Source organism: Pyxicephalus adspersus, chromosome 4 (genome assembly GCF_032062135.1).
Source record: "Pyxicephalus adspersus chromosome 4, UCB_Pads_2.0, whole genome shotgun sequence".
NCBI lineage: Eukaryota > Metazoa > Chordata > Amphibia > Anura > Pyxicephalidae > Pyxicephalus > Pyxicephalus adspersus.
Window position 1 is genome coordinate 137,218,684 of NC_092861.1, and position 15,005 is coordinate 137,233,688.

At 37.9% G+C, this 15,005-nt stretch overlaps 1 protein-coding gene across 1 annotated transcript in view; it reads left to right on the forward strand.

Annotated features, from left to right (window-relative positions):
* SRBD1 (S1 RNA binding domain 1) overlaps positions 1-13,314 on the forward strand; it is a gene marked incomplete in the record, with an annotated part of 105,796 nt that extends 92,482 nt beyond the window's left edge. Inside the window, 3 exon segments of the mRNA XM_072410288.1 lie at positions 1,872-2,036; positions 8,257-8,441; positions 12,272-13,314. Coding sequence (XP_072266389.1) covers positions 1,872-2,036; positions 8,257-8,441; positions 12,272-12,564 — 643 coding nt within the window.
* Between the last annotated feature and the right edge of the window lie 1,691 nt (positions 13,315-15,005).

The window sequence follows — 15,005 nt, forward strand, 5'->3', positions numbered from 1 at the left end:
TTCAGATTTCAAACTGTTATACATGAATGACGTGTTTTTTATACCTGTTCTTTATATGTTGGTGTCTTTTACATTGGTACAGCAAAATGATAGTTAAGGAGCCTGCGACTCTGGTTTGGTAAAACCAGTATAGTCATTTCTTAGCTTTACCTACTTATCGAAAAGAGAACCATTCTGGTAGCTTTCCCTACACATTGAATGGAGGACAAGTTTTTGAGTCTTTTCTATCAATTGATGGGATGACAATTATCAAAGACTTCCCTAGCAATTGAAGGGAGAACTATTCTCTGAATAATTCCTACCCATTAAAGAGAGAACATTTCTTTGATCCTTCACTGCCTATTGAAAGAAGGACAATTCTGTGAGTCTTCCCTAAAAGGTAGACAAATTTTTGAGTTTTCCAATCAGGTAAAGGGAGAACAATTCTCTAATCTTTTCCTACCCATTAAACGGGAGAACTGTTCTGTGGACCTTTCCTACACCTTGAAAGGTGGACGGTTTCCTGAGTCTTTCCTACCCAATAAAGGTAGGGCAGGTCTCTGAGCCTTCTCTACGCATTAAAGGGAGGACAGTCCTTTCTACCTTCCTTCCTTACTTTATTAAATAGAAGATAAGACTGCTTGAGGTCTAGCTAAGAAGCTTCTTGCTATCGGGGCTCGCCATATTTTTCTGTGAGGATATGGAAAGGAGCACTGTTGGGTATGTGGTGATGACATACCATGGCATGGTAAACACCAGGACATTTTTTAAATTTGATCTCACAAAAAATCGATTGGATCGGATGTATTTTCTTACCTATTGTAACTAATTGATGTTCCTCTCCCTGATTAGTTATGAAACTGTAACTGCATAAAATGTATGATCAGATCATCCAAGGTAAATGGAAGAAGCCAGCCACACTCCTCAATGGCCCGACTTTTGCAAACTCTAATTTTCACCAAGAGTCACCAAAATAAGCCTCTCTGAAACTCATGTTCATATACCAATGGTGATTCCAAAAGTTCAACTGTAACATAGCAAATTAATTAGATTCAATGTTTCCATGGAGAGGACACATACATAACCTTTGACATCAGAAGATTTCCCCTCCATTATTTTGGGTCTGCAGTAATTATTAGCAGTATTGGCTTCTGGTTGCTGGGATTTGCCCAGCTATGGTATAATCCTTGGATTTCATATAGAATATACTTCTACCCACTATTACCTCCATAAAAGCAGTGTATCGCTTACACCCAGATTAATGTAGTGGGCCACATCAGCGCGTCAAATATGTCATCCACATTACATACAATATCTGAGAGGCTGTAAAAGGCATTGGCTGCACCAGAGTTTTCCAAATGCATTAAGTGCAGGCTTTACAGAATATCCGGCAGCTCTAAAGCAGGTTTTATGTATTGTGTTGTACGAATCCTAAAATAGAGCAGTTTTATTGTGTATATATTACAGCCCTTTACTGTTCACGAAACACATGCTGCTTTACATTAGATGTAAGAAGTATAAACACAGGTATGAGATCTGTTCTGCAGAGACCTCTTATCTCAAATGATCTGAAATACAGAAAGGCAAAATGGTAAGTAATTGCTTTTTGTTTTCTAAGAATGTTATACATTCAGATGGGATTTCCTAGACTCTCTACTGAAGCTTAATTGTTAAAGGAGAACTACCCTGAGCACAATTACCTAAAGCTGAACTCCAGGCAAATTGCTTAATACACAGATGAAATTCATATGTGGATCCTTTTTTACCTGCAATATGATTCAGAAAAAAACTACTTTTTATGGTCTCATAGTCTGCATGAAAAATGTTTCTTTTTGGTTTGTCTTTTTGTAATTGTTATGGTGTCTTAGAATTTGTTTTTTTTTTTTTCATAGGGACCAAAAAGCGGATCAGAATTCCAATATATCAGGATCAAGTGCACCAACTACTGCGCCCAAACAAGGCAAAAAATCTGCAAAATCTGCACTCAACATACCTGCCAAGGCAAACCCTTTGGATCAGACATGTATTCACCCCGAGTCATATGACATAGCAGCAAGGTAGGTCGAGTTACACTACAATGAGGCTGAATTCAGCCTGAAGCCAAATGGGTATCAGGCCTTATCTCCACTGGCAGCAAACAGAATGGTTTTTATTCATTATTCCACCATTACATCATCTAAAAACTGCCTTTGGACAACCACGATTGTGTAATTAATGTCACCATATATGAGAATGTGTTTGCCGCTATACATTGAGTTTAAAAATGAAACCTTTTACTCTTACTCTTTTTGAGTGTGGGATACACTTTACCATTTCTATGAATGCAAAAATGCATTTTAAAAGGTTTTGATAGCAAAGAAGTTTTAACACTAGTAGGAAACCTTAGACTCTGAAAATGCTTCCTTGAAGTTTCAGCTTAGAAAGACACTTCTATTGGGATCACTACATATATGATGTTTGCACCCTATCATTAAACCTGGAGGTATAGCTGGAGCTTTGCAGAAAACAAATTATGTATTCTATGGTACGTACAGCATCATCAGCATGGACTTCCTGATCATATGGTGTAGGGTACAACGTGTGGCTAAAGGGAGGAAGCATGGACCATTCAGTATGGAATGCTGGCCAGGGATTCAGGTTGATATATCTTTGTATGCCCAGGTGGAATGGAAAGATTCTCACAAGATCTTAAATGAAAGATTCTACACCGTGTGCTGTACAAAATATCATCAATATCTTTGTAAGCAAAGGCAGCAGAGAGCACTGTAAATGCAATACACCAGTGCAGAATCTTAGCCTTTGTTTAGTGCACAGGGCAGAATTTGGTGACAGGGTCTCTTTAAACCTATAAAAAAAAACAATACAATACAAAGCTCATTATAACACAACAATTTGTGGAAAGGAAAAAAAGTGCTAACGTTTAGATCCCTCTGTGTTTTTGCAGTGGCTGGTGGTAATATTGCTGCATGTGGTCTGTATGTTTTCATGAATGAGCACAAGAATTTACTTTAGTCCAGGCTTATAGAGGACATCTGGACTGTTAAGTCTGTGTGATGGGGATTCTGGCGTGTCTGATTGAGGAAATGTTGTAAAATGAATGCAGGCCCAGGGAATACCATTGGTTAACCTGGGCAAGTTCCACTGTCAGAGCAAAAAAAAAACTGCTTTCCTTTTATGGAGGCGAATGAGGGTTTTGAGTTTCTTTTTTTTTTTTGAAAAACAGCCATAAAGGACGGACAGCAGCTGGTGCTGCAAATATGCTCCTGAAAATGTCAGTTGACTGGCTATTATATTGGTCCACTGAGCCATTGTGCCAATGATCTTCTTGCAAAGCATGGTTTATATGGAGAAGCAGTGATTTGGGAAATTATCAAATCTTTTCTGTGTTGTATTGTTACATCATCAGAATAAAGGTTTCCATCCAATTCAAGCCTTTAATTGTACTTTAAGCTTTCGCTTACTTTTGAGCAATAGTCATTATAACAAAACTGCACAAATATAAAATGTCCTATTTTATCTGCAGTGGTAAATGTGAGTTAGAATATATTTTGAGATTGTTTTTCTTGTTTTAGGTTTTACTAACCCTTTACAGATTTGTATCTCTGTTTTTAAGCAGCTGTTAATGAATTACTGTATTCCGGGCCCAATAACCCAAACTTGTTTTTACTACTTTTACTGTCATGTTATTTTTCAGTGTTTTTAATTTTGCACTGATAGCTCATACATATTTAACACTGCATAACAGCATATAATGATTTTTGTTTTGTTTTCCAAGAGCTAATGTTGCACCGCCATTAATCTCGGGGTATTGGAACAGAATGTAATGGGGTATCACATTGCAGTGCTGTAACACATGATACTGTTTACTCCTGAGTCGGGTTTCTGAGCGTACCTTTCATTGCACAGGATAACCACACAACGATCTGTAATGTTAACCCCTTTTACTGCATCATTTAAAATGTATAGAACGATGATGGATGGAAGGTGAACAACACTTAGATGTGATCCAATAATTTCCTTATCTTCTGCATAGATTAAGTCATTGTGAGAAAAATTTGTAGGAGAGGATTACTTTTTCTAGAATACTGTATGCCTGACTGTCATGGCTATGCAATGATTAAATTGTAAGTGAACCTCAACAATTAATTCTCTTTGCTCCCTTTTATCTTCTTGATATGACACACAAGTGTTTTAAACCCAGGAATCCGACACTGCATAAGTGCTAACCACCATTCTTTTCAGAACTTTATATGTTTAAAGCAAGATAATTATTATAAAAGCTTTGATTGTCTTGGTAAAAACCTATACAAATTTCCATTTAACCAACTTTGCATGATTTTTATTTTTTCTTACATAAGGGAAGCACTACTCCCTTAAAGACTGAGCCGGGTGGTCTCTTACAGGCCCTTTGTGTTGATGTGGCTATTGCATTGTGTACGTAATGCAAGCAATGAGGTAGACAGCAAAAGATAAACCCCTCCTTTACATAAATGAATATCAGCTAATGCTCTTCTTTATTCTTTTTTTTTCATTGATTGGCACAACTATTCTTTTCTTCTTACTGCTTAGTGTGCCAAAACTTCCTGCCGACTGGCAGCTAATACAGCCAATTATGTAATGGTAAGGAAAAGCCAACTTTTATCAGCAGCACTATGTTTCTAGAACTTTGTTATCTCTTCTTATTCCCCAACCTTTTCTAAGCTGCCCCTTATCCTTTCTCATCTCTGCTTTTAGAAATATCCCTTTACTTAAGGGACCCAGGGATTGGTTTCAGGACAGACATCCTTTAACTTCTGTCCATGGGCCAGTTGCACTTCAGTTGTTCAGTTCCATCCATTGGCCCTTGAAAGACGTCAAAAAAAGAGCCTGGAACTGTGACAAAATATCTTTTTTAGATGAGTGAGTGCTATAAACTATTAAAACGAAACTAGTAGATCCCCAACTGTAGGATTTAGCATGGATTCCCAGCATTGTGGCTGCTCTTTTTGATTCTTTGGATGACAAAACATGATTGAATTTGCAGTGACAGCTAGAAATGTATTGATTGCCCAACACTGTTGTACATGTATTACATTGTTTCTAATTAAGACTGAATGTCAAATGGAACTAGAGTTCCATATTCATGAACACATGATCATGCAGGTAATCATTGCAGAAAGGGACAGGCAATGACCCTTTTGCAATAATTCCTTAACTTGCCTGATCGCTCTAGGTTTCTGGCAAAAAAGCTGAGCTGCATGCAGCATGGTTGGCATAATTCCTGACATTCCCAGCTTCCTCTGCACATTTTGGGATTGATTGAGCACCCATGCGTCTACGCGGGATCAGCCCAGCCAATTAAGATGGCCAAAGATTGCAAGGAGGAAAGGAAGAAAGAAGAAGATGGTGGCACACTGCAAGGGAATGGGGACAGGTGGGTAACACACAGTTTCGTTCCACTTCAGGTAGATCCAGTTACACTATCGAGTTATGTAAAACACTATCCAAGTTATGTTCACTTTTACACTTATTTTTCCATACAACATACATGATAGTACCTGAATCTAATTTTGTGTTTCCTCCGGTAGTCCCCAGCTTAGCGGGGAAGAGAGCATGTTGAGCCAACTTTATTTAGCAGGGGCAGACTTTACAAGTGATGCCCTTTCCATTCTGCAGACTAGGGGCTATGTCTGTGACCATAACGCTTTAATGTTTTATTGCAGTGGCAAAAAAATAATAGTCAGTATTCTGACTATGCTGTCTGGCAGATGTATATAAATCACAAAAGAACAAAATTGCCAAACCTTTGGCAGGTGAAAAAAAAATTCTTAGTTGGATAGGGAGGTGAATGAATGACTTTGTTTACTGTTCAAACTAAATGTCTATTTACACATATATGCTGCTTTAGTGCCTGCTCACATGTTCCCATTGCACATTCCCATGCACTGCATTAGGGCATCCCATTTATTGGAAAGGATCTACACCGTTTTCAAGATGGCACCACAACGCAATATAGTGTGCTGTCCTGTAAAGTAGTTTATTGCACTATCAAGGAGTACTGAAGTGCCATTGAGGGAACCCTAGGACCTCCTGTGTAAACTAAAATTGATATTTAAGCAGTTTTCTTTTTAATTATCTGCTCACCTTGAGCTACATCATTTAACTTCCTTCTTAGCAATGACTTTTAAAAATAGAGGCAATCAATACAATGCATTATCACAAAAGCATAACACTGTGCTACGTATTGATTGCTCTCCTGTCTTCAGCTTTATCCTGGGCATCCTCAATCCGTGTTTGAACAGAAACTGGATACGCTATCTCCAGCCCGATTAAGTACTTCAAAGTCTGGTAACAAGGAAGACTTGGCAGTCCTACATCCTGTTTTAAACTGGACGGTCCTGTTGGTAGTAATTTTGCAATCGATAGGCGCGTATTAGGCTGCTTTCCCCTGTTTAAAAATATGACCCTGTTTGAAGGTGGATAATCACGTTAGGTAAACACTGTGTCCGGCTTTAAAACTGGCATTTAATAAAGCAAAGGAGGGTTTTCAAAGGCTTATCCCGGTGTTTTTACTCCTGATGTGTAAAGCTATTTTAAGGACATTCTAGAATCAGGATTTTCATTGATGTTTTCCTGGACATGACGGCAGATATAGCTTTCCGGTAGTTTGGTTTCAGCACTGACATCTCATAAGTGAGTCAAATATACTTTTTTTTAAAACTACATTCTCAGTTTTCATTCTTCTTTAGTTGTGGTTATGTTGGAGTCATCTTTTGGTAATACTTATAACCTTATAACGGATGACTAAGATTAAGTCAAGTTCTCAGACATATCATGCAAAGATTAGAATATTTTGTTCAGGGTTAGTCTGGACAGAAGTGATAAATCATATATGTGTTTTAGTTTTGTATGATAACAGTAGCTCCCTAAAGTGTGTGTGTGTGTGTGTGTCTATATATATATATATATATATATATATATATATATATGTATGTGTGTGTGTTGTGTGTGTGTTTACATACATAATGTGTGTTTGAAAAAAAAACCAGAAATGCACTTCTTTTTTTGTAAACATAATAGTGTCAGCCTTCTCCAGCTCTCTTTTGGTGAATTACAAAATCCCACTTTAATGCTGCAGTTTAAGAACTACTTGTTCTGCAGTCTACGATAACAACTGAAGGAGTTAATTAGACCTTTTTGTGATAACACAGGGAGTGTAAATAGGACCGCTCCTAAAGCAAAAATGTCATTAAAAAAAAAGAACACCTTTTACTTTAGAAGTAAGAGCCCTCAGTCACTCCAGAATCCAATTCCAGTAGATCTAACTCCATCCCGGATTCCTTCTTCCTACCAGTGCAGACTGTACGCCGGGTGTCCCCATCTTCTTCCGGTTTCTTCTTATATCACCTGATCCCGCACTGTGCAGGTGCTGTTTGGGTGATGTTTCTTCCTGAAAAAAAAAAGGGGGCCAATCTTACTGCAGATGCGAGGTCTGGTATGCAAGGTTCCCCAGATACTTGACATATGTATGCCAGGAGGTTGTGGGTTTCCCGTTCAGTCTTTACCACTACGATGATGATGGAAAAAGGAGGGTAAAAAGTATTTAAATTTAAAATTTAATTTGAAAGGGTTATCTACACTTTTATGTGATGTTAAAATGTGATGCTTTAATTGCTTCCATGATCAACTGTTAGTTTGCACTTATTGATCAGATGTAATGAAAAGGGGTTCATTGTTAGGATTTATATACACTATGGAAGCGGACTGTTTGCTTAAATGTAAGCTCTTTTGGGCAGGGTCCTCTCCTCCTCCTGTGTCATTGTTTGTATATGTAATGCTTATGCTTTATAAATACAGTTTAATAATAATAAAATGAAAGCTGTTTTTTTTTTTGTTTTTCTGTGTCCTCTCCCCCTTTTCAAACCTGCTTACACTTGTAGGTGTAAAAAAATATATACTTACCTTGTCTACCTCTTTTCCAGACATGACATTACATCCTTCCAAGAAAATTCCCAGTGAATGCCACTAATGTATTTTCAGACCACATACCATAAACTGCTATATTACGTACACTGCGCTATACATTATATTATGCAGACTGCTGTAGTCCGTGTGCTATGCTGTACATTCATATTACTAGGACAGAGGCCTTAATCTTTCCCCTACTCAAAAAAACACACACATTTTGAGCTTTATAAACACATTTTAACACTGTTGTCTTATCTCAAAATATGTGCTTGCTAAAAATGCAGAATTTTCCCTCTAACACTTTATACCGTTACTTTTGATTGCTTGTAGTTTTTTGAAACTCGTGGGTGGAAGTACAGATAGCATTGGAACGGAAAAAATTCAGAAGCAAATCAACGAGTTCGTCCTAAGGGAAGGAATTGATAAGTTGGCTGAGAAGCTGAAGACAACGGTGCACACGTTACAGCTAATTATTGACGGTCTCTGCCAACCTGAAGGCCACGACATTCGTACAGGTATGGAGGAAAGCAGACATTCTCTACCTTTCTTATCCTTTAGGAACCCTTGAAATTTTTTTTAGGTCTCTGGGAACCCTTAAAATATTTACTCTACTACTGTAGAGTCCCCTTGTCTCTTGTTCACCAACTTCAGCCTTTTAGGTTGTTCACCTTGGTTTGTCTTGGGCTTGAGCTCCTCTCCCCATAACTGCACAGCCTACATGGCAAGGGAGGAGGAGATTCTTTTTGCCAGCTGCTTCCCTACTGGAGGTTGTCTTCGCATCATCTAAGTTGACTCAAATCCAGTCTAACTTCATCCGCTGAACCTGACGGAACCCCTGGGGAACTCTCATGTAACCCTCTTAGTTGAGATACGGTGGCTCACGAGTTAGCACTCAAGAGTGACACTAAGTCACATGTTCAAATCTCGGCCAGGACACTATCCGCATGGAGTTTTAAAGTTCTTGTGTTTGCTTGGGATTGTGTACTGGATATAAATAATACTCTGGTATAGAGTGTTTAGTGCAGCCTACCAAAACTCAATCTATACAATGCTAAAAGAGACTAGATGAGTTTGCCTAAATGGGCAATGTGACAGGTTCTCCTAAAATATGATAAGATATGGCCTAGCCGATTAGTTCATTCCGGCCTAACGCCCCCTGGCTGATCCGGCCTAATGCCGACCAGCAACCCGCTGCTCCGGAGCCAGGGGTTGCCAGCGGATCAGCCAGGGGGCATTAGGAACTACCAGGACCGCCCTCTTGCACTTACTCCCCTATTTACAGCGGCCGGCATTGATACTTCTGCCGCCACGGTAAATAGGGAAAGCACCCCGAAGGTAAATTCCTCTCCGCAATGCATACGGAGGAGGAGAGGTATTTCACTTCAGGGGGCGTTCCCTGGTGGTTGGCTCCCGCCCACCCCATAAATGGCCTAGTGGTCATAAAACTTTGCCGACCCCTGTCCTAAAAAAACAACTTCCAGTTCGTGATATTTAGCTTTTCTGTGCTATTCAGCTGCTCTGGTCGGTTGATCGAGCCACTAGGAAACACTTGGTCCGTCCATTTATATGAGAGCAAATGACAATATTCTGTGAAGTAGTAGAAGAACCTCTGACATCATTTGACAGGGAGCTTAAAGTGGGTTAGGACCCTCAGGGGTGACAAAGCATCATAATCCTTTAAAAACTATTACTGCATCTACTGTCACTATTAATACTGCTACCTTCGTCTTACAACTGATCTGAAATAATGTCCTTAACGCTGCTCCTAATTACACTTAATAGTTGTTGAGATGTCCAATGTGTAGTATGTTTAGTTTTGGGCCATAATTGTGTGGATTTATGTTTTGTATGTGATTTTTTTTATGCCTGTGTGTGTGTATATGTGTATGTATGTGTATATATGTATGTATAAGTGTGTGTATGTATGTGTATATATATATATATATATATATATGTGTATATATATATATATATATATATATATATATATATATATATATATATATATATATTAAGCAAGTATACAAAAAAAACTTTTAACCCTCTTTATTTATTCTCCCCATTGCTCAATCCACTGCTACACTATTTAATATTGTTTGTATATAGTAATGGATACTTATCATTCTATTGGATTATACAGAAGTTCTGTAACCTTTTGGAAGTGTGTGTTAAGTGTATTTCTTTCCCCATGGAGACAAGCGTATTTAGATTGCCTTTGTAGCTACTGTATAATAATGTATATAGGGTGTATTTGTCTTTCATATATACAAAGGGATCTTCTCAGCAGTGCAGTTTGGAGTAAAGTCATTTTTCAAGGGAAGCTTCAAAAGGAACATGACCTTACACAAAAATAATAATTCCTATTTTAATGCCGGCCTTGTAGGTTTACACCATCTCCTCTCTATCTGAACCTTTACAAAGATTTTGATTGAAGAGACAGCTGAGCAGTGCATTTCTTTTTTTTTCGATCGGGCTCATAAATCAGCCATTTATCAGATTGTATGCCGAGCCCTCCCCAGGAATAACATTTACTCCTAGAAGTCTGCCCTGTCATGATCTAACCGCAGTCTTCCCTGCGTCTCTGGTGGCTGCGTTTAATAAGTACGCGTTTTCTTGATTCACAATTTATACGGCATATAATTTATTTTCAGATTTGAATTCATTTCCTGAATACGCGGTCGCCCGACCACAAAAATGAGTCATTTCACAGCACAACCTTCTCGCCTGGTCTCTTTATTATTTGGCTTTCTTTACAGCTGCTCCCTTGATGGCTACAAAGGCTTTTTTCTTTCACAGAATTTATGATCACTATTGTGCCGGCATTAATATTCGATTTCTGCTAAGGGGAAATGATGTGGCCGAAAAGAAATAATTTCTCAGCACTGCAACTTTCTCATTTATGTTGGGATTATAATAGGATGTGTTGCTGCTTCATCTGATCCTTTAACAATTTACATTACTTGTGTTTTAGTACAAAAACATATTCCCATGTAGACAGGTGGGTAGATAGGATAGAAACATTTTTAATTTCTAAAGGAATGTTCACTGAGGTTATTAAATAAAATAAAGCTGCGATTAACTTCAATCAGCCAATCGGGTGCTAGCAAAACTAATACTATTGGGTATTAAACATAAACACACGTTATCATCCACTTTGCTAAGTGAATTGCCTCTTCTCCTTTTAATAAATAAACCTCCTACAAATCAAAATCCATCATGTGCAGACAATTGTATTGGAGGTCCTCTTTTACAGGGCAGTAAAGTACAACAGCATGAGAAAACTAAACTTGAGAAAATGGTGAACAAATTGTTGTCATTCAAACAATTTTGTATTTCAAACCTTTTTTATTTTTCAGTATATCTTGGTAAGAAATAAAATCACCTTTATCAAGGAAAAAACCATCTGGCCCAAAATGCTGGAGCTCAGTGAAAACATTTACAGACAAAATCATTATCTTAATATAACACAATGGGGTCTGTTTTATAGATGTTTTCACAATTTTTACCAAGGATTTACATATTTTTTCAATTGTTTTCAGGTGAAAATGTGTGAAAAGTTTTGGTAATTTGTTAATAGAATATATATTTACAGCACGTGTCATGCAGTGCAGCTTTTTGTTGTTGGAAAGGATCATGAAAGATCCTTTCCAACGACAAGAATTGCACGTGTGTACGCGGCTTAACTGTTGCTGGATACAATCTGTTGTGATTGTTTCAAGTGACAGATGAACGAATGAACAATGTACACACACCATTGTTCTGTTCTATGGAGAGTGGATGGGGGAGGACAGCCCCGCTGTGTTCTCTTCCATGGAAATGCACAGCATTCATTCCCAATCAGTTTCTCATTTCATTTCATGCGACAATAATTTGACATGTGCATGCAGCATTAGTCTCCTCGCAGACTTGCTGTTTAAATTCATGCTTTTAGTCACTCCTAGCCACCCCTCTTCAACTACTTTCTCTTAGATTGCAAGCTCTTCTGGGCAGGGTCCTCTCCTCCTCCTGTGTTATTGTTTGTATCTGTCTGTCATGTGCACCCCCTATATATTTTGCAGCACTGTGTTTTATGTTGGCACTGTACAAATACAGTTTTTTAAATAATAATTTGTCAACTGCAGACAACCGCATTGTCATGTCAAAATGACCCAAAGGGAACACATAGTTATTAAAACCTTATTTATGTAAAGGAACAGATTTGTATTATTTATTTAAATTTATATTAATGTAGGATTGTGAAAAATAGGTTTAATTATATTCATATTCTCCTTTACTATGATCATATACTGTTGTTATGTATTTAATACTCACATTTGTCCTAATTGAAAACTTATCAATTTTCCAGAGTTTGAGAAAACAGATTTCAAGACCAATATTGTCTGTTTTGAAGATCTGAAGCTTGGAACCATTCTAACTGGGAAAGTGGAAAACGCTACATTGTTTGGAGTTTTTGTGGACATCGGAGTGGGAAAAGCTGGATTAATTCCCATGAGATATATAACAGAAAATAAACTCTGCAAGGAAAAGAGACGGAGGAGTCTGGGGCTTGGACCTGGAGAGCGTGTAGAAGTTAAAGTCATAAATATTGATGCACGACAGACTAAAATAACTCTGGATCTTTTACGAGTTTTAAAATAATGGTGGATGGACTCTATAGATAATGGTTTTGTTTTAAATGTGTTAAGTGTAAGTGCCTTCCTCCTTTTTTCAGGATCCCATTCAGGAATAAACTGATAAGGAAAAAATTGCTTTAGCAATAGTTCTTTTATATCTTTATCTGACTTTTCTAATCTTTTTGCAGTTATTCTTTTTCATAAACAATAGGTAAATGTTTTTAGTACAACATAGATAATGATGAAAAAGGCAAACACACAAGAACACCCGTCCTCTTCTCTATAAATGTCAATCCAATATTTCCTCAACAAAACTGGTCAGCACATTAGACATAAAAAAACAAAATTAAAATGGTCACTATAAGAAGAGTCTGTGACAAAAGAAAAAAAACAAGTGTGGTTCAATCTTTAAACTCACCTGATAAGGGACAGCAGCAGAAACAATGCATTGCAGAACAATAATGTGAATTTAGAATAAAAAGAATCAAAAGACAAACAATACTCATTATTGTCCATGGATAACATTAAGGCTATGTACACATCAGATGATTCTCGGCCGATACAAGCTATCTGTCTTGTCTCAGACGAGAATCTGAAGTGTACAGAGGTCATCTGACATTGTTAATGGACCTATGAACGAAGGATGAACAACCACAATGGCAATGAAGGTAGGAAGGCGCAGTGGGGTGCTGCTTGCAATATTCCAGCATGTGTATGTAGCCTAAGGCCCTTAGAGGTATTCTGAGATATATATATATATATATATATATATATATATATATATATACACACACACACATATGTATGTTCCTGTTTGTAATAGATTTGCACCAATAAATCAATATCAAACATTTAAAATCTGCCCGTTATTTTTTTTTTTTAATCATTCACCTTCAACTGTCTTATCAATCACATTTCCCAAATCATTGCCAGTACAAGTACTGGACTCCCTTACTCCCAGGGCTGATACTTATTTTATAAGGTTTCCATTTGGCGTAAGATGTTCACATTAGCTTCTCTGTATTCTCAGAATCTCCAACCCACCGTAGCGACCACACAATATTTAAATGGTTTGAAAATCTTTGCTGAAGGTACCATTGTTGTAGGAGGAGACCTCAACTTTGCTCTTGACCCACCGATAGACACCTCATCGAGCAAAACCCAGGTCCCATACTCCAAACTGAACTCTTTCAGCTTTAAGCTAAATGATTTCAGACTGTTAGATGTGTGGCGTACTTTGCATCCCACGTCTAATCCTCACCGCATGTATTCCCGGACTGATTATATCTTGGTCAGCCACTCCTACTTGGATTGGCGCCCCTTGTCTGTCATAGACTTATGCCCTTGGTCGGATCACTCATCAGTTTCAGTAACCTCAAGTAATGTCCCTCAAGTTAATTATAGAGGATGAGCCTGTAAATGAAACGATTCCTTATTTAAAGACCCATTATGTGCGAAGGCAGTAGTAGAAGCTATTACTAGTTTTTGAGGGAATTTTTTTAAAATTTTTTTTTAAAAAAAGTTTTTTAAGCTTTATTCCCTCAATCTTGTCTCCTTTTTAACAAAGGTCTACAACTCTGTATCTGATATCACACCCTTTCCACCCCAAAGCCTAGAGGCTTATATCACAGTCCTTCTGAAACCCGGAAAGGACTATAGGGTTATATTGGACTATCTGATTAGTTAATGTGCATGTTAAATTATTTTCTAAACTCATAGCCAACAGGCCCTCACCACATGCCTTACCCAATACATAAAGATCAGGTGGGCTTTATCCCTGGAAGGAAAGCCAGAGATAACACTCTTAAAACTATCCTATTAACTCAACACGCAAAGACTTTAGGGGTGCCCATGTGTTTGCTGTCTGTAGATGCAGACAAGGCCTTTGAGAGGATTAGCTGTCTCTTTATGTATGAAGCGCTACGGCAGGTAGGATTAGGGACTAGCATGATCTCCAAAATAACAGCTCTATACTCTTCCCCGTCTGCCAAGATGAGAAATAATGGCACCTTATCTGATCCTTTTGAGATATTTAATGGTACCAGACAGGGCTGTCCATTGTCACCGTTGGTATATGCTTTGGTCATGGAACATCTGGCTGTAGCACTACGGAACAACCCGAATGTCAAAGGAATACAGTTAGGTGACACCCACCCTAAACTATCATTATATGCTGATAATCTTTTGCTATATATCACATCCCCACACTCTTCTATTTCGCCCATATATTGGGAATTTGAAAATTTTAGCCCCTATAGCAATTTTAAGGTAAACTTCTCTAAATCAGTTCTTAATGTTTCACTTAAAGCCGCTCAAACAATGTCAATTACCAATACCACCTCTTTCAGTATATGTACTGAAGCAATTAAATATTTTGGAATATACATCCCCTCGGACCCCTCCAGGTTATTTGCTTGTAATTATACTCCCTTATACACCAAAACGAATTCTGATTTACAGAAGTAC